Consider the following 27,535-nt stretch of genomic DNA (forward strand, 5'->3'; position numbering starts at 1 on the left):
ATTGCTTGGTTTTTGAAAAACTATAAAGTGAAATAATTTACATTTTACGTTACTGCCTTCTATTTAGAATTCCTGCTCCCTACAAGTCCATTCATAGCATCTGATGAAGCAAACTGTTGCTTATGAAATCTTATGCCTCTCCAAATTAGTTAATCTCTTATGTATCGCTCTGGCCTGCCTTCTGCCAGACTTCGGATTAACATGATTAACCATGCCTGTCTAATCTTAGCTCAATCGAGTTACTTCTCATAAACAATTAGATTGTTTGCGTTTCTCTGAACAAAGTGAGTTATCTATTTCCTTATACCTCCCTTCCCCCATCCACCAGCCTTTTTGTTCTTAAAAATACCCACCAGCTCTTCCATAAACTAAATTGGGGAACCAGGATTATGAAGTGACAGTATGACACTTATTTTTGCATGCTGCCTCTGTAGATTACTGTGTGCATCAGTCAACACTAACTTCACTTGCAGTAAGCGAACAACAAACATGCTCTGCACTGCCTCTGGACATACAAGACAAAAATTTAACTTAACAATGGAACTAAGAAATTCCCTGGGAATGTCTTAATTTTGAGAGCTCATATATGGCTGCTAAAATGGCATTAAAGATGAAGAAGAGAGGAACGCCCAGAAGGTCCAAAACTAAATGAAGCTCAGCAAAGAAATGTAGAGCTGCGTTGCAGAAACAAACAGCTGAAACAGACCAATGTTCATCATTACCTTCTGCAGGCAATCACAATGAAGCGCAGGACCACTAGTTCATCCACAACCAGTAATGGTCTTCGCATCAAAGGGTTCAATTAAATACATCATTAAGATTTTACTCCACTGAGAGTGAGGTGAGGATAGGAGGCACCACTTTTATTTGCAAAGCGATCAGATTCCATAGTCATTCAGACATGCCCTATATTCATTTAGCATTTCAGCATAAGAGATGTTATTTTACTTATAGAGCTTTGCCATTTGGCATTTTTTGTTAAAATAAATTTACAGCTCTAAGCAACTACCATTTGAACAATTTAAAATGTGTCTCAGAATGTCACTGATTACCAAAGTAGCAAAAAACCTTTCCTTCCCTCCATAACAGCCCAGCAGCTTAAGGCCAAACAAAAAAACAGTAATACTAGATAAAAATAGATAAAAATGTATCCCTTCTAGAGGCAAGAATATGAGAAGGAAAGTTAGGTTGGAGTGGGGGAGTGGTGAGGAGACAGGAAGGAACAGCAGCTACTTATCCTACAGTAACAGTGGTGCTGTCTTCATTGGAGCACATCTCAGGTTCACAGGAATGGATTCTTTTTGGCCAGTTATGTCTACTGTGGGGACACTTGTGAGCCAACGTTCTTGTATCCCACCCCACTGCCAAACATATAGACAGAGGTCAAAGTAACCTAACAGGTCTTTAGGGAAAGAAGGTTGTGAAATACATTTGGACAACATATCCAAGAGCCATGCAGTCATTTTGCTCTAAATAACCTTCCTTTCCTGAACACCCCACATGGATTCCACTCTTGCTGACTAGAAAGTTATCATTGTTTAAAGAAGGACTCCTACTACCCCAAATACAGTTGGACCCCCAGTTACACGGCTCTGAGTTGCACTGATTCATGTATACACATTTTATATAATGTAATGACGTTTCAAATTACGCGATACCCTGCTTCACATTTACACTGTGGTAGAGCGGTTCTTAGTTTGGAATCTGCTTGCATAGCATTAACATTACTTGTCATCTCCTCCAAAATTGTCCATCATTTTTGGTTACATTAACCCCTGAATATTTGTGAAAATGGCATCAAAGAAAGCCTTGGATATTGTGCCCAAAAGAGCACATAAGTCTATCACCCTGGCTCAGAAAATAGAAATCCTTGATAAATTAAGAGAAGGCAGTAGTGCTGCATTGATTGCTTGCCAATACAGTTTAAGTGAATTGACTGTGCGTACCATTAAAAAAAAGTGAGCAAAAAATTAGAGACTGTGTGAAAATGACAACCTCTGAGAGTTCAGGAGGGTCACTGGTGACTAGAATTCCTCATTTAGATAAGGTTGAGAAACTCCTTAATCTTTGGATCAATTAAATGACCAATACAAAAGGAGCAGTAGTCAACGGCATGGCAATTAGGGCCAAAGCTTTGTCTACGTATGAGCACGTAGCCGGGAGTAAAAGGTTTTAATAAGGCTACTAACTTCATTATTTTGTATTTAAATATCCTTTTATTATGAAATAATGTTATCAAATCTTAATCCCAGGTCTCTATCCCCATGTTTTCCATTGACTTAATGCCTCAAGTTACATGGTTTCAACTTGCATGGTGTTTTTCAGGAACGTATCCCCCACGTAATTTGGAGTCTGACTGTACTACTGCCTATCAGACAACTATGTTTGTCCTGTCAAAATGTCAACTTCTCTAGAGTTCCTTAGGGAGCCTTAATATAGACTGAAACAGCCTGTGCTAGTCTTAGTTGTATTTGGAGAGAGGAGGCAGGAAAATAAGCCACCGTCATGTGGAGCCAGGTTGATGAGTAGAACAAGCAACCAAAGTGATCCAATTTCTTTGCATCCCTATCTGCTGGAACACTGTCAGGGACTTAGAAGGCCTCTGTTTTGGTTCCCTTTGACCTTAAGTAACTAAAGGAAAATCCACTGGAAGATGAGAATAAAAACATTCAAATCCCTTTTCAGGGAACCAATACATCCCAACTGTTTGTCTGACGGTGGCTAAAATGAATGCAAATATAGGACATGTATTTTGGGGTTTTCAATAGTCCTTCATTGGGCCAGGCAAGCTTTCCTGGAGTAGCATATAGGACACTGCCATCATAGGCTGCATACTAAGTTGGGTAGGCAGGCCCTATGAGCCCTAAGTCTCTCTTTTTCACCCTTCATGGACTCCTTTGTAGAATCCCTTACTTGCATAGTTTTACCCAGGAATGGGAGGGTGGACTTATGGAATCTAAGGATCCATATGCCCAGAGAAGTTTACAACCCCCATTCTATTAAGTGTGTTCTGCCTCCCTATGAAGATGACAGTATCCCAGGTAGAGTAGGTATTCTACTATGGACAAGTACCAAGATTGTTTACATCTGAGAGGAAGTCAGTACCCTGGTGGTTGGAACTGGAACTGCAATTCTAAAGACACTGCACCACCAATAGTTCCGAAGGCAAATGTAGTGCACTTTATTAGTGGTTACCTTGTACTGATTTGAAAGTTAAAACCAGGACCAGAAGGTGGGTTTTTTCATTTTGCCTGGTCTTAGATAATTGAGCCTAAACACAAATCAGATTACTTCAAATCTCACCTTGCTAGATGCTGGTGATGGCAACTTGGCTCATCTCTTAAGCAGTGCTTCTTTTCATCCTATCAAAACTCAGCATCAATGCTGGAAAAAGGTCCTTTAACAGGTGTGGCCTATGACTCAGGATGGGATCCCTGCTTGTAAGGCAGCAACAGAAAGACGACTAGAAGGCTGAGGTTTGTTTACTGCTTTTATCAGTGCCAGAGACAGTTTACAGCTTTCTCTTGAGATAGGGGAGTCAGCTTCATGCAGACTCCCCCAAATTTGTGGTGGGGTGTGTGAGGGGAGGGGACGGGGAAGTGATTCATGGAAGGTGGTTCTAGCCCAGGGCTGTCCAACTTTGGTGTGGCTGGGGACCACAAGCAGCCCCCAGGCAATGCCAGCAGTGTATGGGCAGTGGTAGTGGCAGATTTAGGGACCTCACATGCCACCAGTTGAATAGACCTGCTCTAGGCTATTGTCTAGCACTACAAGTGCTTGTTACCAGTATAAAAATGTCTTGCAAGGAAATCTTCCAGAAATTTATACTTAGTCCATGTTACTTGCAGTCTAGCAGGAAAGGTTCTAGTTTAACATGTCCTCCCTTTGGTACCACCACTTTCCTCTCTTGGCTTCCCTGGTCGCTCTTACAAGCCTTCCACTGATCCTTCTGCACCCTTGTGCCACCTTCCACATAAGCCCCAGGGCTCCATCATTTGCACCCCGTTTCTTCCCATACCCACTCAGGATGAAGTGGTAGACACATAAGAAGTAAATTACCATATTACATCACTGCTCACAGATCTACCTTCCCACTTGCCTGACTACTCTCCTCTCATTGAACCCTAAGTCTCAATTTAATATGTTGCTGCTAAAAGAGAAGTACTCATTTACAGCTAATTTCATATTCTGTCTTATAAGAAGTTATGACTTATTTTTCAAAAGATAATCATATCCTTGTATCTTCCACCAAACCCATCAACCTCTTGCACAGCAAACAGTACAAGTACAGTGTAACAGCAAATGATTGTACAATTCCTTTCACACTTCAGATAGCAATAGAACACTTAAAATGAACACCTAGTTATGCTCCTATGTAGTTTTCCATCCAATAGTATTTGTCAGCAGTCAGGCTGGCACTTACCTGAAAGTGCCCCTTTCCACATCCTGTCCACTCAGTCGAACATGGATCCCTTCTTTCAGCAAAGATCCAAAAGCCATATATTCTGCTAAGGCCCAGTCAACAACTCTATTCTTCGTCATTTCCATACGGGCTTTCAAAATGCGAGAGAGTCCTATATTGAGGCAAGTCAGAAAGTAGTGAGACTACTTCACAAATGGTTTGCACACATATTATATTAATCTCTCTCCCTCCAGCTCCACAAAGAAAACAGAGACAGGCCCAGGGGGACAAGTCAAGATGGATGGCCGTACCCTCCCCTCAGACCCCAATATTTTGGGGATTACCCAAAGTCATTGGTAAATGCAGACCAAGGGCAGCAAATATTATTTATTTATTTACTGAGAGAGAGAGAGAGAGAGAGAGAGAGAGAATAAAAAGATAAGAGTTTGTCAAAGACTATTTTGCAGCAGTACAAAAATAGGATATTCAAATCCAAATATTTAAATTTCTTTTCAAGTCTGCACTGCTTGGTGCTATTCAGTAAGCAACAAAGTCAGATTAGGGCTGGTTGTAGTTTTTTATTTATTTATTTTACTTTTCTGGACTTTGGGGGATGCTGCAAAAAAGCAGTTGAGGGAGGAGAAGAGGCAGAATTAAAAAAAAACAAACCAACAGAAATGTAGCGAGAACAGAATAAAGTGGCTGACACTATCTATTGTTTTTGAATTTTAAATGGGATGTGGATTCTCAAATGGGAACTTCATGCACCAGCAGCTTTCCATGGGGAAGCTCTCATTACTTTTGGAGTCTTTACAGTTTCCTTGAAACTGGAAATTAGAGTTCAAGGTGCATGACTTTCACAGGGATCAAAACTGCACACAGTGCACCTCAAATGAAAAGACTATAAGCCTTTCCAGCTGCAAGTCATTTTATTGTGGTCTCTTTCTGCCTTTGTACCAATGCTGCTGCCTAAAAATCCTAACACCCCTTCTTGCAAAATATGCAAATCACTCCCCATTCCTACCACCAGAACTTTGTCCTTGCCAAAGCTACAACTGTCTTCTGAATATCCAAAGGTTTGATACAAAAATTACACTTTCCTGATCTCTTCTTCATCTCCTGCCACTGTTCAAGATACATGACTCAATTGTTCCCTTAGTCTCATTCCATCTCCAAGTTGTCTTTCATGATGTTTACTCTATGTGAATATTTTAAGACCCCTTTTACTGTCTCACTCTGCCAGGTTTTAACCCAATAGTCTCTTCCTTCAAAAAGGAACCTTTTCTAGAATATCTATATGGGAACTGACTAGAAAAGCGTTCCCCCACTACAGCAGTGGTAGCGGCTCAACCTCAGTTACATAGATGTGATACCTTCCAGCCTATGTCTAATTTCTAACCATGAAGTCTTCAGAGATTGATCTCATCTTTCACACCTGCCTGAATAGTATGATGTTGATAGTGTAAACACATAACCAGTTTTATGCAACTTATTTTCATGTGGATTTAAACATCACAAGATGGTTGCATGCTAAATGGAGAACATAATTATATCTGAGAAATGAATGCTGTATGGGACTCCTATATCTAATCCTTGATCACTAATTATAGTTAAACATCATTTATATTATATTAGAAATCATTTATATTAATTAATCAACAGTTGAACACAAGCATCTAAGATGACTAAAAGTATGTAAATCCTATTTACATAAACACACTCCCACTCAAACATGAGTGTCAGATACCAAAAATTATTTCAGCTCTGAAAACAGCCACGTGGTGATTTACATTAAGGCAACATGGTGTGACACTAAACGTCCTGGGTCAAAAATGAACATTCCCAGGCAAAAGATCATCTGTCCATTAGAGTTCAGACAGGCTGGCTATTTATTTTTCCAAAAGAGGAAGGCATTCACCTATTGATTTTATCCTGGAGAAAGGACACTGACAATATCCTCATGGTGCACCCTCCATTTTAACTCCCCAACCAACAAACTTCTCCATTTTGGTGGCCTTTTCAACTATGTGAAAGTTCACAAATTAAGACCTACTATCTGTAGAAAACCACTGATCCCTCAAAAAATGGAAAGTCATGTGTTATACTGTGTGTTACTTATGGTATGTCTATATCAGTGGTTCTCAACCTTTTAAAACTCAAGGCATCCCTTGCAAAATGCCAGCTCTTGCTTTCTCTTGTTTTTTGAGGATGGAAAAAAAACCCAAAGCCTGGGTATCTCAGTTAGCAGTGCATTACACTTTTTGGAGATAGCATTTTCTCTGTTGCTGTAGGGGAGAGGACTAGAAGCAATAGCTTCAAACTGCAGTATAGGAAATTTAGGTTGGAGATTTGGAAAAACTGCCTGACGATACGGTTGGTCAATCATTGAAACAGGTTACCTTGAGAAACTGGAAAATTTTCAGGGCTGGAGATTCCCAAGAGCAGGTTAGACAGGCACTTGACTGGTATGATTTATTCAGGGCTGATCCTACCCTGTGCAAAGGGCTGGACTAGATGACCTCATGAGGTCCCTTCCAGCCGTACATTCCTATGATCCTATAACCTTAAACCTTCTATTGCCAAGAATTCAGAAACACCACAACAGGTTAGAGTATTTTTGACATAATGTATTACTATTTAAAATCGAGGCCTATTTTGTGAATCTTAGGCAGTGCGTGCTAAAATTGAACAGTACTCCACTATACTGATATTAAGGATTGACCTTTACCCTCAGCCTGAGCCCCATGAACTACCACTCTCTGCACTGCTGCTACTGGGGCTGGATTTGAGCCATGCTCCGTGCCTCAGGTTAGAACAGGGATGGAGCAAGCGTAAGGGTGGAGGGATTAAGGAACAGAGGCTGGGTGGGGGGAGGAACAGAGACGGGGGGGTAAAGAGGCGGCCTGAGGCTGCAGGGAGGGGATAGGGAGCAGACATAAGGGGCAGAAGTAACAGGCAAAAGCAGGGGGCAAACCGCTTGACCTCCCCATACTGAATGTCCCCCCACTACCTGCTCTCCTGCAGCAGTGGCAGGGGTTGAATTAAAGACAACCCCCCAATATTTAGATTCTATACATGGAAAATTATAACCAATTTATACATTTTCCATGTACAGAATCTAGTTATAGGGGGGTCATCTTAAATTCAGACTCATGTTAGATTTGAGTAAATATGATATCACAGGTTCTCTGTATGGCTCTTCTAAGAATCCATTCAGCAGAGACACTAGTGTTGCCATGGACTGGATGTTGCTAGGGGTAAACTAAGTGTAGACAGTCAGCAGGTATGGACTAACAGAATTACTTTAAGGCTGATCCCAACAGTTGATGTAGACACAGTTTTAGAGCTATCAAGAATTAATCAAGTTATTCTGGTTTCCAAAAGGAGATGAACCTAAATTTCCTTCCATTCTTGTCAGGTGTACAATCAGTATTTTAAATTAAATATCTGGCTAATATTAATTAAAAAATTAAACAGTGTCACAACAATCCAGGGCCTCTTGCACAAGTGTAATGCAGACTTTTAAAAGTTAATATTATGATTGATTCTGTTTAATATGCCTGCAAGTGAGAATTAGGAAACCCATTACCACTGCTTTTTACAACATTTAGTATCCCTGGAAGAACACAAGCACATACAAAGACCTATTCCAAATGCTGATATTGTAAGGCTGTAAAATATGCATTTATTTCTTCTTCTTTTTTTTTTTTTTTTTGGAGGGGTAAGTATGAAAGGGAAGGAAATTATCTAGGCAGGTAGTCCAAGGTAGTCCCAGTCTTGCCTAAAAATATTTAGGCAGATGAATATTACAAAGAATTTCAGCTCCCTCAAAACTACAAGTTTCCAAAGAAAAGTGTTTCTTTTGAAAAAGAAAGGACAGAAGTATTGTGATAAAGGAATATTAAACTGGTAGACAGAAGTCAGTAGACCCTTTGTTGCCACCTTCCCATAAAATCTCATGTACTGTTTTTACGCAAATTGCCAACAAACCTAAATTTAAGACAACCCCCCAACTATCAGATTGCAGACATGGAAAATTGGTGGGGGAAAATAACCTGCCCTATGCCCCTTTGTCCATCCCCACAACCTTGCCCCTTGATCCCCCATGTCTGTCCCCTGTCACCCCCTGCCAGTGCTTTCCTGTGCCTCCTAACACTTGTTCCCCTTTTGTGCCTGCCACTCCACCCCCCTTACCTTTGCAGCTTCTCTTGCTCTGTCTCCACTGGGGGCATGGAGCATCCAGCTGGGCCAGGTAATAACAGTGGGTCCAGCTTCAGCCCCTTGCCCAGCATTGCACACCCTTCTGAGCTTCCCTTATACCGCATGCCCCTTCCCTGTGCTACCTCTTGCACCATGCACCCCTTCCCCACATGTGGGAAAGGGTATGCAGTGCTGCAGAGACAATACAGTTGAAGTGGTGTGGGGGAAGGGACGCTCCACATATCCCTTTCCCTGCGCTCTGCATGTCCCTTCCCCTGGGCCTCCCCTTACTCTGTGCATCCTTTCCCCCCTCACAATCCTCCCTCTGCCTTTTCCCATGCTCCTCCCACACCATGCACCCTTCCCCATGCTCTCCCATGCACCCCCTACCTGCCACATAAACCATCCTAGCCCACTCCAGGGCTGCATCAGCTTCCTGCCTGGCCCATACTGGAATGTAAGATAAGAGATTCCCCACCACCATACTGAATGGGGGGAAGGGGGGGGGAACTCATATTATATTCAAGTAAATACAGTATTAATTGCAAAGAAAGGTAACATGCTCCTTCCTCCTTTTTATCAGTTAATACACTTCAGAAGAGTGATCAATCAGCAGCTTATGTTCAGAAACCTAAGTATAAACAGAAAGTAGCAATACTACATTAGAAACAAGAACTCCAGCTGACCTGTATGTATTTTGAAATCTTCAAGTGGCACAGAGCTGGCTATACTGCCAATGTGAGTCAGCATGTCTTCTGCAATGCCAGTAGGAGTACAAGTCATGCTCTTTGGTTCTCCATCCAAATTAAAGAAGCCTGGAAGGAGAAATTTTGTAAAACATTCCAGATGCTTGTTATTAAAATGAGCTAATTCTTAAGAAGTCTGCTTTTCATTTGTATTATTTTACATACTATAAAACCTGTTTTTAAAAAAAAAAAAATCAATGTCTGTAATGGTCAAGAGCCATTTTTCTAGCTTTTAAATTAAATTAGAGGCTCAATTTAAAAGGTCTTCCATGAAATGATACTTGAACGCACATGCACCCAATAGCTCCATTTTGCTTAGTTTAATTTACTGTGGGTGTAATTCACCTATCTCCAAAGGGCCAGCCAACACAGGGCATGGGCTCACTTCAGTTCACCAAAGTATCTGTGGGAATGGGCAATTTCCCCTGCTCCAACAAGGCATGTACCCCTACAGGAAAGTTATTTTCTCTTAACAGCACTGATTGGGAGGGGAAGGAAGAGGGAGTCCTCCTCCCTCCCAAAAAGTAGTAATGAATTGCTCTGGACACATTCAGATTTAAAGATTTGCTGACAAATGCACTCTGCCCAACTCATCTGGTATGCTATGTTTCAGTTAGCCTAAGTAAACAAGTGCTACATCCTTCACTCAGCACAAGCACTGCCTGATAAAATCAGTAAGAGTTGCAGGAATTTGGCACAAAATGGAAGTACAAATGTATCAATAACAAAGGTAGTAGGTTATTTGAAAGGACATATCTTACCAGGCCAAGGTGAATCAAGCCAGTGCTTAATATGTAGAATTTTTTTATCTTTAGATCTTGTATAAGCTTCTTCACAGATTCTATCATACTTTGCAATTTCTTCCTACAGGACAAAGAATCTATATATGAAGCAGACAGAATAAGCACCCCCCCCCCACTGTTCAAAGAAATTGTATATTATTCAAGTGTGAGAAAACCTTTTCATAATAGAGAGCCATTTACAAAATTCTAGTTTCTGTTCCCAATTACACCAGCTAAGAAATTCCCCTAGAGTCACTGCAGTTTATCTAGGACCAAGCTCTGGTTCAGGCCTCTTAAGCATATTTATCCACCTCACAAGCTAACAGTTCAGCACTTGGGACAGATGCTACTGAATAAAAGCTCAGCACTAAAACAACAGGTGGTATTCCAGATGAGAATGAAATAAGAACAAGCAGACACATACATGGCTTGTAGTCATGCATATTCAGATCAAACTAAATCTTACGCTTCAAGATGTAGCATCACCACAGGAATTGGAAGTTTCACAAACACTCAATGGTTCTTAGCTGCACTGCTTGGGTAACCTGAAATGGTTGGGCACAATTCACACCTTAAGGCACAATACCAAGCTGTGAGTTTACCTACACTGAAAGCCAGAGATCCAATGACAGACTTGAATTAACTTAGCTAACTATGGTACAGAGAACTTCACAGCTGCAGCAGCCTCTAGATAGGTTTGTGTAGCCCACCCTGCAGACACTATACTGCTGTCTAGCTTAAAGACAAACTTGAGTACATTTAGATGGGTTGCAGTAAGGGCCCTGGGATTGCAGCATTAACTCCTACTCCTTGGGCAAGTCTACACTAGGTGTTCACTGCGCAATAGGCTAATCTACTGTGCAGCAAAGCGTCACCATATAACCATGTGCAACAGCTACTGCACAGTAAATTAAGCTAATGAGCAGTTTTCTACTACCTGTAAATAGAAGTAGTAGATTAACTCTGCATTAGCTACTATACAATACTGACTGTGCAGACAGCTGAAAGGAGGAAATTGCTCCTGGACAGCCCAAGCAGCAGGGGGGAGGGGGACCTGTCCCCTCCCCCGCAGCTGTTTCCCCAGCTTCCTACCCTAATTGGCCAATTGAGGCACAGGGCTGGAAAACAGCTATGGGGGAGGGGACACTTTCCCATCCCTGGGGCATGGGGCTGAGAAATGGCTGCCCTAGAAGTGGGACAGCCTCCCCCCCCCCCCCCGCCCCTCCCCGAGAGAGACCAGGCCTGACCATGGTGCCCCCTGCCAGCCTGGGGCTGGCAGCCAGGGGAGCCTAGAGCTCCCTTGGCTGCTGTAGATGGGGGAGGGGAGCAGGGCAGGAGTAGCTCTGCTCCAAGCTGCTCCCAATGGGCACACATGTAGATGTGCTCTGTTAACTGTCAGCTCTGTGTTCCTGAGGGAGCCCTGGCACCCAGCTTGCTGGACTTACAAAGGACTTTTTCTATTCCCCCCCCACACACACACACACCTCATCTACACAGAACTAAGCAGAAGAAAAATGTAATAGGCATCTCAGGCCATACATTCCCCAGTCCCAGTATGGGAGGCCTATTTAAACTTGATTGACTAAAACTCGGTTGCCAGGCTAGGGATTGCTGAGGCAAGAGACCGAGTCATAGGGGGTATGGGCGACATCTGAACAATGGTTAAGGGTTCATCACAGCATCCAGCCCGTTGGAGCTCTGACCACAAATGGTGTCATACTTTTCCCGGGATGACTGGTGGAAGTCCTCCCCACAAAGTTTATGAACACTCCAAGTAATCCTCTTAAGTCTGTTAAAAGACTACAGCAAAATCTGAAAGTCATGCCAAGCCGAGGCTTATTCACAACAGATAAAATACAAAACACTGATGCTGACTTCACAGTGCAAGCATAGCTAGGCTATCTGAGAAGAAACAATGTGGTATCCCTTCCAGTATCTTCTATATTTATAATAATTTCAAGCAGGCTCCTAGGTGTCTGGTTACTCCTTAAAACTTAGTGTTTTTCCTGGTTGTTAATCAGTTTCTTGAGATGTTCCAAACCAGATAACCCCTTGTCACTGAAAAGGTAATTCATTTAAATTTAAACTGTTTATATAACAGGATTTTCCCTGTCAATTATGGCTTGGAACCCTCTTGATTTACAATTTAAAAAATGCTTTGAAGAGGCTAGACTGAGGGAATAAGAAAACTGCAAACTTTCTGAGGGTATAATAAAGCAGCAAACAGTGTGCTTCAAGAGAGAGATCTCTCTGACACCATCTGCTGTTGTTCTCAAGAAACTGGTAGAAACAGACTCTCTCCCTTCAAGGATTGTGCTGGGAACTTTGCTTGTCAACAAATCACCTGAGTGCCTTGGAATGGTGAGATCCCAGCTCTTGCTCTCTCTCTCTCCTCTTTTTCTTTTTCTTCTAGGAATAGCTTTCTGAACCTAAATTGTATTAGTTAAGCTTGAGCTAGGTTTCCCCAAATACTCAATTAAACCAGGGTAATATTATAATTGTTTTGTTTGTTTTTCCTTGCATGTCTATTACTACTAGTACCATCATAAATGTCATATACTTAACAGTAAATAACTTCTATAGTCAAACTGGTGGTAACCAGGTGCATTTTTCCTTCTCTACTTCCCTTCCCCGCTTGCTGTGCAGCAACGCCCCTACAGGACAGGCTTGGCAATCCAGCGATTGCAGCAAATGAAAAAGCTGACCTCTTTAACGAATTCTTTGCCTCCATATTTCTGAACAGAGACCAGGACATCTCTCCCACTAGGATGAGATGGACCCAGGGGAGGCACCGCCATGCCTAGGGTCAGGGACAACCTAGTTAGGGAACTTTTGGAGGGGCTGAACGTGTTTAAATCAGCAGGTCCAGATGCTCTTCTTCGGAGGGTGCTGAGGGAATTAGCAGGGGGTACAGCGGGGCCTCTGGTATGGGTTTATGAGCACTCATAGGACTCTGGCCAGGTACCGGAGGACTGGAAAAGGGCCAACATGGTCCCCATTTACTAGAAGGGGAGGAAGGAGGACCCTGGCAATTATAGGCCAGTCAGTCTTACCTCAGTCCTTGGGAAGACCTTTGAGAAAATTATCAAGGAACACATCTGCAAGGGTCCAGCAGGGAAGGTAATGCTCAGGGGCAACCAACATGGGTTCACTGAGGGCAGATCCTGCCTGACTAACCTGGTTTCCTTTTACAATCAGGTCACAAACTCCCTGGATGAGGGTGTTGAGGTAGATGTTGTCTTCCTGGACTTTAAGAAGCCTTTTGACGTGGTTTCTCACCACATTCTCTCAAAAAAACTAGGTGACTGCTGCATTGATGCCTACACAGTCAGATCGGTGGCAAATTGGCTAGATGGTTGCACCCAGAGAGTGGTGGTGGGTGGGTCATTTTTGATCTGGAAGGATGCAAGCAGTGGAGTCCCTCAGGGCTGGTTCTGGGGCCTGTACTGTTCAACATCTTTATCAGCGATCTGGAAGCGGGTGTGGAAAGCATGCTGTCCAACTTCACTGACGATACTAAGATGTGGGGCGAGGTGAGCATGCTGGAGGGGAGGGACAGAATCCAGCTAGAGCTAGACAGGCTGCAGAGGTGGACAGATGAGAATAGGATGGAATTCAATACAGACAAGTGCACAGTACTGCATCTAGGGATAAAGAACCAGCAACACACCTATAGGCTGGGGAACACCCTTCTTGTCAACACAGAGGCAGAAAGGGATCTTGGAGTCATTGTTGACTCCAGGATGAATATGAGCTGCCAACGTGAGGAAGCGGTCAGTAAGGCTAATCGCACCTTGTCGTGCATCCACAGATACATCACAAGCAGGTCCAGGGAGGTGATCCTTCCCCTCTATGCGGCACTGGTCAGACCACAGTTGGAGTACTGTGTCCAGTTCTGGGCACCACACTTCAAGACAGATGTGGCTAGCAGAGACAGCGTCCAGAGGAGGGCCACTCACATGGTCAAGGGGCAGCAGGTCAGGTCCTACGAAGAGAGGCTAAAGGGCCTGAACCTATTTGGCCTCCACAAGAGAAGGCTGAGAGGGGATCTGGTGACCATTTACAAGTTCACCGGGGGGAGCCGAAATTGGGCAAGACTGTTCCCCCAGGCACCACCGGGGGTTACTAGGAATAACGGCCACAAATTGTTAGAAAGAAGGTTCAGGCTGGACATCAGGAGGCATTACTTCACAGTTAAGGCCGCCAGGCTCTGGAACGGACTCCCAAGGGAGGTGGTGCTCTCTCTTACCTTGGAGGTTTTCAAGGAGGAGGCTAGATAGATATCTGGCTGGAATGTTATGACCCCAGCACTCGTTCCTGCCCAGGGCAGGGGGTCAGACCTGATGATCTGTTTAGGTCCCTTCTGACCCTAAGCACTATAATACTGATACTACAGTTAGAGAAAGTATAGATGCAGGCCCATGTGCTGCTGAAGATTTTGCTGCATCTCCTCATGCAAAGTTGTGTTTGCTGCTGCTATGGTTAATTCAGATCATGAGCACAAGATTTACTTCCAAACACATGGAAAAAAACCCCAAACCCCCCCCCACAAAACCAACCTAACGAGTTTAATTCTAACCTGCAAAACAGTTTATTTTTTTTAAACTTTGACAGTGGTTTAAATAAGCCTAGGCATAATTATTTGTTTTACTACTGACAGGTAAATAAACAGCGCCTATTGCATACAGCTGCTACTTTTAGATGTGGCAACAAGAAGCTCCTATGATTAACATGCAGTGTACACGATCATGAACATTCAGATATCACTTGACTGGACAACACCTCCATGGTATACTTTTAAGATCAAGGCAGAAAGGGTAATTTGGATTTCCTGCTTCTTCCCTCTTAGTCCTAACTCACTGTTTGTCAGTCTAAGGATAGAGGAGAACATGTTTTTCTACTTAGTATGCATTACTGAAATGCTATGTAGCACTTGGGGCAAACAGCAACCATGCAACAGGAAGACTTCATCATAAATGTCCTAGCTTCAATTAGTGATAAATCTGCCTCTTTTTCATTACTTAAGTAACTGAATTTAAAGATGGCGAACATTAACTTAATCTCTTTGGACACTTTTTTCCCCAGTAATTGGATTTTCAATTTTATGTAAGACATAACTGAAGTAAGTCAGAAAAGTCAATGAGAGAAGGCAAAGAAGTCAAGGAAGAAGTAGTTAAGCTAACAGTGTGTAATGAAACAGTCACTTCTTTCTGCAAAAAGCATCACAAACAGCCTTCCACTCTGCTGACATATTGTACCTCAAACTCCTGCAGTGTTACAGTCCCATCTGCAATCAGTTTGTCAGCATATTTCTTCAGCACTGGCACCTGCTTGTGGATCTGCTTGTACATCAGGGGCTGGGTGAACATGGGTTCATCCATTTCATTGTGGCCTCTCCTTCGGTAACAGACCTGCAGAAAGAGGGCAGTAAGGAATCTAAGCTATTCACATGTACTGCTTTCTTGATATATAGTGCTTAGGACATTAAAATAACAGCTTCTACAGAAGCCAAGAGATATTCACATTAGTATTAATTTCTAAGGAGGCAGCATCTGGTACAATGGGACCTTTGTCTTGAGGCCTCTAAGCAGTACTGCAATACAAGGTGAGGAAATTCTTATTACTGAGCACATTCTGTTTAGATGTGAGCAATATGTAAAGCTGACAGTCATTAACCAGTTTGATGATATTTATGTACTGTAATTAACACCGTAAAAGTTAAGACTAATCCAGTACTTACTAAGTCTACAACCACATCTTTATTGAATGTATTTCTCCATTCTGCAGCTACGTTGCACACATACATCACTGCTTCAGGGTCATCAGCATTCACGTGGAAAATGGGTGCGTTGACTACACGAGCAACATCAGTGGGGTACGGAGAGGAGCGGGCCATTCGGGGATCTGTGGTGAAGCCAATCTAAAAAGAGGAGAGTCAATAAGGCAGGAAAGGCAACCAAGTTATTAGCCTTCAATGTTTTTGCTCTAATATAAAGCATCTGAGGTTTTAATATAATACAGTGAACTTATTTACCCAACAGTATCACAGGCTTGCTGTCAGATAACAAGCAAGTTAGTTTAAAGGCTGGTTTTAATGTTGTGATAGTTTCTAATAAACTTATTTGCTTCCCATGAAGTTTGCATCTCCTCCCCCCAAGCACCAGTGTAACAGGGACTCAGGCAGGAGCCCTGTTAGTTAGATAGAGTCAGGCAGGATTGACCCAACAATGAACTCTGTCAGGTGGTAGACATTACACACCTGGGAAAGGTTTGGGTGATTAGCCCACGAAAATTGGGGGATAAAAGACGGCTGTGGGGCATTGATTTTTGCCTTCGGGCACAAGAAGATAAATGAGGAGTGATGGAGACTCCAGAGGGGAAAAAAGAAACCGACCTGCAATCCAGAAGAATGCCAGGAGTGCGGGACTTCAGGAGCGGTGGCAGGTCAATCTTAGAGGGAAATTACTTGGCTGAGAAACTGAGCTGCAGCAAGACACTGAGGCACCAGCAAGTGGATATGAACGAAAGCGAGAGCGAGAGCACGTGCCCTCTCGGATAAGGTACAGGGTGTGGGTAGGAGCTAACCTCGAGCCTTGAGCCCACTGGGACAATTATAACCAAAGACAGAGAGAGAGGCTGGGAGAAAGCAGCAGGAAATCGCTCTCGGCAAGAGACACCTGCAGAGAAAGAGAGATGCAGGAAACACTCACCGCTAATGAGGTAATTAGCAGCAGACACTGTTTGCAAAGTAGCTACAAAGTATCCAGCGCAGAGATTCTTCATTTGTAACACAGACGTCCCTCACCAATGAAGTAATTGGTGAGATTGCTATTGCTGTACCACTTTACCTTAGAACTAAACTAACACGGTGACCTTTAACACCGGGGTGGCATTTATCTATCGCAAACATCAAAGAACGCTATCTCCTTGCTTTTCTTCCCAATCCAAGTCATGGCAGGCAAGTACAGAGGGGAGACGAAGATAAAGACGCAGAACCCTCTCACAAAGTGGTGCATTGGCTGGGAACGTCTTTAATTATCCCAGGAATAACTTTCAGACACTTCCAGGCAGGATGGAGTCCATGGATACACAAGGTCCCACCAACTGGCAGCAGGCTCAGTGTTACCCTGTGATTCCTAAAGGGACATCAAGCCCAGCTGGAAGAGATGGTGAGAATGAGGACTCAAGAGGTGGAAGCAAGGATCTGGCTTTTCTCTCACCAACAAGATTTATGCAAGAAAATTGAGGCAAAACAGATGTCACTGGGGAGGAGGAGGAGATGGAACCAGGTTGCCTCATGTGTCTCCAGATGATGACATGGAAGCATACCTACAAGCCTTTGAACGGATGGCTACAGCTGCAAAATGAGACCCGGAAAGCTAGGCAGCTCAGATCGGACCTCTTCTTATTGGACCAGCACAAGCAGCTTACTGTGCCTTCAACAGGACAGAGGCTAGAGATTACCAGAAGGCAAAGGCAGCAATATTATATCGATTGGAGACTTCCTCTGAGACTTATCGCCAGAAATTTCGGGCTAAGAAAAGCCCTGAAGGGACTCGACCCCATCTACTGGCCCAGATGCTAAGAGATCTGGCAGAAAGATGGTTGCAGCCTGAGTCACATACTCTCTCAGAACCAATAGACCTTATAGTGCTACAGCAATTCCTTACTGATCTTAGCAGTAGTTCCCAGCGATGGGTATGATGCCATCAACCTAAGACTGTAGAAGAAGCTCTATGACTTGCTGAAGATTATGCTGCAGCAGCAGGAGAGGGCAAGACCCCTAGGAGAGACCGCTCAGGAGGTCCAACATCTGGGGCCTGGCAAAGAACATCTAACCAGTCGCGGCGGGGAGAGAATACTCAGAATTTGGGATGAGAACTTTGAATCTGGGATTCGAGAGAAGTAACGTGCTACAGATGTGGTGAAAAAAAGGGCACATCTCATGGTTCTGTTCACAAAAAGTCCAGACCGAAACTGCCAACGATAATACTCACGATGAAAAAATTAATTGCAGTTTCGGCCGGCATAAGGGGCCGGGCCATCAAAACAAACCGGTGGTTGAAGTAATAGGAGACACTATCGTACCTGCAGTGATCAATACAAGTTGCTCCCAGTCTATGATTCGGCTGCTCTTTTTCCATCTCATCTAGGGAACCCGGAGAACCCAGTGAGCATGATCTGTGTTCATGGGGCTTCATACACTTATGAACGCAGGAGGGTTCAGCTGATGGTACTTGGTCACACAGAAAAAATAGGCCTAGCTGAAACACTACCTTGCCCCATGCTCTTAGGAGTAGATTGGCAATATCTAGAGGAAGTCCTTGTACGAGTCATCACCGAGAAACGGGGTCAGTGGAAAAGGGACCCTGGAAGAGTCTGCTTCAGAGAAGGATGAACAAGATGACCTAGATATAGAGCAACTGATAGGTGAGGAGTATTTTTGTGATGAGCAATGACAAGTACCCCCATTCCAAAATATTTGGCAGTCTCAACTGGATAAAGAGGAAAAAAAAAAATGGTGGATCTACAATTGAGCGAGAATATTTACCTATCCGGCGGGGAATAGAATTGTTCCGTTATTGTCTCCTCGAGAGGGAAGTTGTGTTGATAACTGACCACATGCCCCTTTGCTGGTTGAGGACAGAAAAGCTAGATAATGCTATGCTAATGAGGTGGTCCCTGGCCTTACAACCCTTTTATTTTACAGTAAGACATCATGAAGGGAGACTGAGTGGGAACATCGAGTACAGAGGGCAGACGAAGATAAAAGTGCAGAACCCTCTCGCAACCACCACAAGCACCATTTTCCAGTTATAACAATTCTACTGGGGGTGAGGGGTCTGAAAGAAAGACCAGCATATCCAGTTCATTATGAACAAAGGAATACCACTAGAAGCCATTCATCCATCACACCCAAATTGCTTTGGGAATTCACTGCTAAATCACCTGGTTGTTGACCACAACATGAATAGTGCCATTTGTAGTATACGATGGCAGATCACTGAGATGAAAGGTTTCATACACCACTCCCTGTCCAGCAAAAGCAGCATCTCCATGTAGCAATATGGACATGACCTGAAATAAAAGAGTAATTAAAGTAGCAAGAATTGCAACTGTAAGATTTTCAGGGAAAAGAACTGTGTTTTTGGTATGTGTTTCTACAGTGCCTAGCTCAACAGCATCCGAGTCTATAATGTGGCAATTCCTAGAAACTGCAAAATTCAAATAATGGAGTAAGACAGTCATAAACCCCATGTTTGTCTGTGCTGACTGCCTTGTTCAATTCCCAGCTGAGTTAGTTCCAATTTATCTGATTGCTTCTAAATTCTAACTTAATCAACCTACCAATCAGTCAGATTCAGGAAGCTTGTTAGTAGGAAGAAGGTACCACTTGTCTGCAGACTAATTTGAAATGAGTAGTTCTGTTTCAAGGGTGACATGTCCAATTATAAAAGAGCTTCAGTCTTCAAAAATAATTCACCCACTTTTACAGCACAAGAGTTCTGTTACAGATCTATTGAAAAAAAAGTTAAAGCTGATAGCTCAAGCCAAAGTTATTGCCACATCCAAGTAATATTTACCTTTTTCCCTTCTGTATCTCCTCGGTAGAACTGTTCTGCTTTAGTCTTTCCCTGTACAACAGGGTCCACTGCTTCCAAATGAGATGGGTTAGCCACAAGCGAAAGGGTGATTTTCTTATTTGTTGCTCGGTTGATCCTCTCATGGTACATTCCCAAATGATATTTTACATCCCCAGATCCCTAATAGACAAGAGGCAGTGAAGGCTCATGCATGCCATTCATACAAGCTACTTCCAATTCAACATGTCTAAAATCTAAAAAATGAATCTGGCTTGTGTGTCAGTCTATGCTATAGTTTTGACAACATAATTTCAAATTTTAAATAGTTCAGTGCTTATTAATGTTAACCAAATACAGACATCATGCTTGGCTCCAAGCAAAACAGAAGATGTCAAAAGCTTTCAAACTAGATTAGATAGATATATTGGGATTTGGATATCCACAGTTATCATTTAGAGCAGGAATGTAAAAGGCATGTCATCTGGCCTGCAGGACAGGAAATCTGGTGGGGGGCAAGTAACAGCAGCATTAAATGGTATGGCTCAGAGCTACGACAGCTACTGCTCACTCTGCATCAAATTTCTGACCCATGGACAGCCCCACAGACCACATCTGGAGCGCAGCAATGCATCATCTGGCTCACAGAACTACCTGTGGGTTGGGAATTTGGTGGAGATGAGCAATGGCTCTGGGAGCCACAGTAATTAACACTGCCACCACTCGACTCACCACTAAGTTCCCAGCCCCATGGGCCAGATAATACACCTCAATGCTCTAGATCTAGCCTCATGCTCTGGGACTAGCCCATGGACTACCCCATACTGCTCATCAATCCCACAGGGCTGGATGAGTTTCACACACCTGATTTAGAGTTACAGTTCATAGAAGAGTTAATTCCTAAGACTCCTGCATTTGAGCACATAATACAGTGTTTTGTAAAGAGTAAATCTGCTACTGAATTTCACAAATTCACACTGAAAGCAGAAAATACAGACTCCATCCTTTAAACTGCATCTAATTCTGTTCACACTATATGGGCAAGAGAATTTTTGCCCTCTCACTAATGAAGATGGAGCTAACCTCATCAGCTGCTTCAAGTTTAGGATCAAACTGACAGAAGATCTGCTCCAGTTCCTTCCGAATAACGTTGGCCAACACATTTAGCCTGCCTCTAAAACAAGCCAAAAATACATTTAAATAACTGAAAACAGAAAATTAACTTATCAAAGTTTACAAAAAACAATCAAATCAAGAGTATAAGCTACAGGCCTTAAATGCATCTTGCACATTGCATTAAACATCTAAAAGCACCAATTCACTAAAGATCTTTTTAACCTCCTTCCCAAACACATCAGACCATCTCCATTGCATTTCCAGAGGCATTCCACAGCGTGACATGCAGTTGATTGCTGTAAGTTTCCTTATTTCTAAGAATTTCTTTCCTAGTCTTAATATACCAAGAACACAGAATAACCTTGACCAGCTAATAAACAATTCTCAGCCAAGAGCCTGGAATTTTTCTTAGGTTAGCTACTTATGGGAGCCAGGTGGGCATATTTTGTCACCTGCAGGTGCACAATTGCAGGCAAGAGGTAGCCCTTTGAAAATTCTTTTAAATGAATGATTATAGCAACAGGCACAGCAGGCTGTGCATTAGCTAGCTGCTGGTGTTTACTTCAGATTTGTTGTAAAGGAGACGGCCAGAAATTTACTGACTTCAGCTACCAAAGATGCAACAGTAGATAAATGCACACTATCCTTGAGTAGCAAACTGCAGTATAACTGCCTTTTACCCATCTTAAATTTTGTATTAAAAAAAAAAAAAGGCAGGTGGCAGTTTTATATTTTTCTGCTGCTGTAAGAAGTAGTTCCCAGTAAAAACAGCAAGAAATACCATGGCACAATTATAACCTCTTCCCCTGCTACAGTTTGTATTTCTTTACTTTATCCTAACAGAATTTCCCTGAGCTTTAAGTACCAATTCTCTCATGTATTAGAAAGGTGACTGCACTTTCAACAAGAATTATGCAGCTCAGTCATATTCAACTCACAAAAAAAGACAGCCAAGTCTACTGCTGTCTGTAACATGTAAATTCAAACTAGAGAACAAAACAGAAAAGTCACACAAACAAATGAGCGTCTTGTTTAAGGAAAGATGAATATCACTTTAAGTGGATTCTTTTTTAATCTATTATTCATCGCCACAGTCCTTTCCCATTCCTGGCCCTGTCTGTCAGAGTATAAATGGGTACAATCCTCCTTGTCAATTGCAGGCTCTCTACACAGGAGGATAAGTATTGCATCTGCCAGGCTTGCTTGCTCTTTCAAACTATGTCTTCAACTGACCTCCAATTGTGAAAGCTTTACCCTCTCACAGACAGGCAGCTCTCTCAGGACCCTACTTCTGTTGTTCAATGCATCTTTTAGTAGGCATAACTGACCTCTGCTTCAGCAGCCTCTGTAATCCCAGTCTTTTTAACAATGTGAAAAGTGTCTGAATATCCTCAGGAAGCGAGCACATTTTCAATCACCTTTTTTAATTAAGTAAAAGTTACCTGTGAGGCATCCCCATTATTACATATTCAATCCCCATCTCACTGGATTTATCAATAATGGTCTTAAGGGCAGGGATCATTACTTCACAACCTTCCAAACCAAAGCGCTTCTCTGAAGACCACTTGCGGGCAAGGAAATCTTCAAATCTTCTCAAAACGATGAGAGAAAAAAAAAATCAGTAAATTAAGGAAACTGCAGGTTATGAGTTAAACATCAACTGAAGTACATTCATCAAAATAAGCAGTGTGATTTTAGAGAATTCCCAATACAGGCTCATAGTCATAGAATCATAGAGTTTGGGTTGGAAGGGACCTCAGGAGGTCATCTACTGCAACCCCCTGCTCAAAGCAGGACCAGCCCCAGATAGATCATCCCAGCCAAAGCTTTATCTAGCCAGGTTTGGAAAACCCCCAAGGATGGAGCTTCTACCACCTCTCTAGGTAACCTATTCCAGTGTTTTACTACCCTCCTAGTGAGAAAATTCTTCGTAACATCTAACCTAAACTTCCCTTGCTGCAACTTGAGACCATTGCTCCTTGTTCTGTTAACTGCCACCACTGAGAACTAGCTCCATCCTCTTTGGAACCCCCCTTCAAGTAGTTGAAGACTGCTATTAAGTCTCCTCTGTCTCCTCTTCTCTAGATTAAATAAGCTCAGTTCCCCCAGTCTTTCCTCATATGTCATGTCTCCCAGCCCCCTCACCATTTTTGTTGCTCTCCACTGGACTCTCTCTAATTTGTCCACATCATTTTATAAGGGGGGGGAGACCCAAAACTGAACACAGTACTCCACATGTGGCCTCACCAATTCTGAATAGAGGGGAATAATTACTTCCCTTGACCTACTGGCAACACACCTACCAATTCAGCCCAGTATGCTGTTAGCCTTCTTGGCAACTAAGGCATGCTGCTGGCTCATATTCAGCATATTCACTGTAACCCCCCAGGTCCTTTTTTGCAGAGCTATTGTCCAGCCAGTCAGCCCCCAGCCGGTACTGGTGCATGGGACTGTTCCATCCTAAGTGTAGGACTTTGCACTTGTCCTTGTTGAACCTCATAAGATTCTGTTTGGCACAATCCTCCAATTTGTTTAGGTCACTCCAAATCCTAGCCCTACTCTCCAGCGTATCTACTACTCCCCACAGCTTGGTGTCACCTGCAAACTTGCTTGGCATAAATTTTAGTAGAGAATAAGAAAAAGGATTTCTCTCCCATCGCCTCAACCTCTCCTTTAAGAATGCCCACACCAGAACATTGAGAACTGACCCTTACATTTTTAAATCAGAGATGTAATTAGCCATGTTAGTCTGAAGTCAGGCAGAAGGCAGGGCAGGGTGGCGCTTTAAAAAAAAACCTCATTTGTCCAGAAAAGCATATGCTTTCATAGGCTACATCTTACTGGAACTGCAGGGAGCAGATGTACTAAACAGAAAGGAATATAATAATTTGAATACAAAGTATGCAGAAAGAAAAAAGAAAGGATGGGGGAGGGAGCACTGCTGAGAATGGAAGGTGAGTTGAAGAGATCAAGACGAATAAACAAAGCAGCTAACCCACGGAGAGGCATAAGGGTTATAAAAACTAGATGGGGTACATGTTTGGGATGTACCTGTGATAAGAATCTAGAATTATGCACAGGAAGAGGTTTCTTGCTTGTAGTAAAATTCACCTCTCAGGGCTACTGCTTTAAGTGATGACTCTAAATACTCTGCTGCTCCTCCATATGTAAAAATCCCATTGACCTGTGGGAAAGCCTCAACAGACAGAAAGTCCAAAGTAATCCACCCAGTAGATCCAAGAGGAGACAGCAGGAAGTCCAATATTTTCCAGAAGTAGCATAATGCCTAATCATGGGGATAGTCAGCATAAAACATGCAGTTCCATGGGAAACCTCAATGAAATGATGTAACAGCAGGTAAATTTGCCAAAAGCCACTACACTGGAATCACTGCCTCAGGAATGAGTAACTATAGAAATAAAAGATAAAAGAAATCTGTCCTTTGCTGACAGTTCTAGTCTGTTTCATTCATTAATGGATTTCGCTTAGAGGCACTGCCCAGTTAAAGTGGCTTTTAACAAAACACTAAAAGGGTCATTTATAAAAGCTTGAGGATACTAAACACAAATTTATTTTTATGAAGGCTTTACAGGCTACACCAATATAATACAAGGGTTGATAATGTTGCAATGCCAAGGTTTCCACATATTGTCTGAATGCTTAAGTTTACAGTTTTAAATGCAGAACTTCAAGTCCCAAATCTTTTTCAGTCCACAATAGTGCTGTATCTATTGAATGCAGAGGGGTATTACAGTGGGACACACCCCTAGCTACTGTAAATTGATATAACTCTGTTGAAGTCAATGGAATCATACCTATTTAGATCAGCTGGGGGGGGTGCTGGTTCCATGTGAACCAAAAACTGTAAGGGCAATGGGAGAAATAAAAGCTGTATGACAGGGCACATCTCCCACTCTGAGCCTGGCTTGTACCTGGAGCCACAGGTGCCAAGGATTTGGGGGGGGGGGGGACTCGGGGTTCCCATCCAGCCGAGCTCCATCTCTGTCAGCCCAGCCAGGGCTCGACTCCGGGGCTTCCACACCCCGCCCCCCCATCCCAGTGCGGCACCCCCTGTTTTCCCTCATTGCCAGCCTCAACTTGCCCAGCTGCAGCCTGAGCCCATTGCTCCTTGTCCTGTGGACTTGAAAGTTAATCATTCATAGCTTTCTAACTTTTTTTTGAAACAGCATCAACTTTGTAGTATTTCCAGTACATGAAAGGGGCATCTTGTATGTCATCAAAAATATTTGCCACTAAACCACTGCATTTCCAGTGTACAACACCTTGCCCAGCATTGGTTACTATATGCATGATGTGCTTGTAGACTAGTTAGCCCCTTTAAAGAGAAAGGCCTCTGGAAGGAGGTACAGACAGACTCTGGTTACATAGTTTTAGAAACAGGTGATCACTTAAGTGGGTATCAAAACAAATTAGAATTGCTCCAAAGCAGGTAAACAATAAGCAGGAAAAGCTGATGAATTTTGTTCACGATAAATTAAAGCCTTTACTGATAAAGTAAAAGTAAAAATAAGCAATATCAAAAGACTAATCCTCCCAGCCATTCTTCCCACTATCCATACAACAAAATTCTGAGAAACAAAATCTCTTTTTTGCCTTAACTGTAAAATTTAGGCTCAAAACCTGAAAAGCCATACCTTTGTTGCACATGTGAATAGCCCTAATAAGGGAGAGTCACAGGAGCAAAGACCAAATGGCATCTATAGAAAAAGACTTGTTTATCACAACTAGAAGCTAGTATTTTGATAAAAAAATTCCTCCAATCAATATCATTCTGACAAAAAGGAGTATATTGCCTTGTGCCTAACAATTCAGAAACTGACCTCTAGCTCAAAATTTAAAGCCAACCATGCTGGACAGTGGCAACATGTAGAGAGTGCACCGGGGAGCACGTGCACCCCCTGAAAGCACTGGCCAGGGAGTGGAGGTGCCAGGAGAAGCAATCAACTGTGGTCTCCCAACAGTCAATTGCACCGATCTGGAAGTGCCAACGGCATGCCAGGATTGGCGCAATCAGCCGCGGGGGAATCCCCTTTCCCTCCCAGTCAGCGCAACCGGCCATGGGGGGGATCCCCCCCATGGGCGCTGACTGGCCACTGGGGGGCCAAGTGCAGCCCCTGACTCAGGAGGCACCAGTCACCCATGATGCTGGAAGCTCCCGAAAATGGTCAGGGCTTACACTAAAAGTATCAGACTCTTAAAAAGGACGACAAAACTGATTTAGAGAAAAATTAAGTTAAAGTTTCATCAAAAGCAATCACAGACCTCTGTCACAGGCAATCAGTTTTCATTATCCAAACGTTCTGCCCTCCTTATTGTGAAACTGAGCACTGTAGCCTCATGCATGAGGAGAAATTAAGAACAAATATTAAAAAAATATTTTAAAAAGACACACTAAAACAGGCCCCACACTTGTATCAGTATAGAAGCTGTCCTTGTGGACTGGGCTGAAGAATCAAGGCTTAATGCAAAATGGCTAGTATTTGCTTCAGATTTGGATTCAGCTGATGTGGGGGGCAGTGATTTGATTTGGTGATTCAAATCACTGCCCCGAATCAGGTTCAGCTGAACCTGATTCGGAGATTCAGCTGCTGCCGAATTGGCCAAAGCTCCGAATCAGACAAGCCCCATCCCCTGCCTGCTCTCCCAGCCCCAGCTCCTCACTTTTTTTTTTAAAGCTGCCCCCACTGGTCCCTATTGCCCCACGCTGTGTGGGGGTCTCTGCTACAAGTCCCCCCAACTCCTGGCCACTCCCCGCACCCCCCACGGCTTCCCTGCCCACCCCAGCTCCAGGCTCTTTCAAAAAAAAAAAAAAAAGCCCTGAACTCACCGGCTCCTGCCAGGCAGGGGGGCCATCCACGTTGCACCCCACTGCCCTGTGCTGCATGGGGGGCTCTGCCACAAGCCTCCAGAAGCCCCGATGGCTGCTGCAGCAGCCAGTGAGTGTGGGCTTTTTTTTTTTTTTAAATTAAACAACCAGGAGCTGGGGCCAGGTGGGGCAGCTATATGGGGGGCTGGGGGAGTGGGTGGGGATCAAGCAACATTCAGGGGGACTGAGGCCTAGCAACCTAAATTGATATTAGCAACACACAAAAGAAACATACATTTTAGAAGATAAAATTCATAACCAGGATAATGTCCCTTTGAGTAGCAAGCCAGAAAACCAAACAAAGGATGAGGCAGGTTTGTGCAGGAACAAATTTAGCGCTTTTGATTCAGCAAATACTTCCTCCCACCCTACATTATCCATGAAAAATTTGGTAAGATATGTCTGACTTTCTCCAGATGCTCTAATACGGGTTCTTCCCTAGCATACATAGGCTGAAGTAGTAGTGCAAATTCTTAAATGAAGAAACTTCACGGTGATGGACTGTTTAACAATCTGTCACTCAAGCACCATGTTTACCTGATTTAAGTATCTGACTGGATTTCCTCTTAATTAAAACCTAAAATTAGACAAATGGCATGCTGCTGTCTCCTGAAATTTCACACAAAATACATAGGCTACAGACAGAAGTTACACATAAGTTGGTCTAAGTGATCAGAAACTGGTTTAAACCTGGAACAGAACAGAAGTTCAGTGCACATAAACCAGTTTCAAAGTGGCTGAAACTGGTTTAAAGATAAACCTGGTTAAACGTAGTATCAAGACTTAACTGATTTGGGTCAAACTGGTTTATGAAACTTCTG

General features: G+C 43.1%; 1 protein-coding gene across 7 annotated transcripts in view; it reads right to left on the reverse strand.

The window, feature by feature from the left end:
- The window catches only part of OGDHL (oxoglutarate dehydrogenase L), a 99,596-nt gene that overhangs the window by 28,755 nt on the left and 43,306 nt on the right, over positions 1-27,535 (reverse strand). For all 7 annotated transcript variants that reach the window (XM_014601722.3, XM_059729799.1, XM_006270165.3 and 4 more), the window contains 9 exons: positions 22,270-22,416; positions 20,795-20,885; positions 19,715-19,894; positions 19,080-19,208; positions 15,871-16,050; positions 15,389-15,541; positions 10,110-10,212; positions 9,289-9,417; positions 4,424-4,574 (listed from right to left, as the gene is read on the reverse strand). In XM_014601722.3, coding sequence (XP_014457208.1) covers positions 4,424-4,574; positions 9,289-9,417; positions 10,110-10,212; positions 15,389-15,541; positions 15,871-16,050; positions 19,080-19,208; positions 19,715-19,894; positions 20,795-20,885; positions 22,270-22,416 — 1,263 coding nt within the window. The remainder of the gene's footprint in view (positions 1-4,423; positions 4,575-9,288; positions 9,418-10,109; positions 10,213-15,388; positions 15,542-15,870; positions 16,051-19,079; positions 19,209-19,714; positions 19,895-20,794; positions 20,886-22,269; positions 22,417-27,535) is intronic.

This window comes from Alligator mississippiensis, chromosome 6, assembly GCF_030867095.1.
Source record: "Alligator mississippiensis isolate rAllMis1 chromosome 6, rAllMis1, whole genome shotgun sequence".
In the NCBI taxonomy this organism is placed as follows: domain Eukaryota; kingdom Metazoa; phylum Chordata; order Crocodylia; family Alligatoridae; genus Alligator; species Alligator mississippiensis.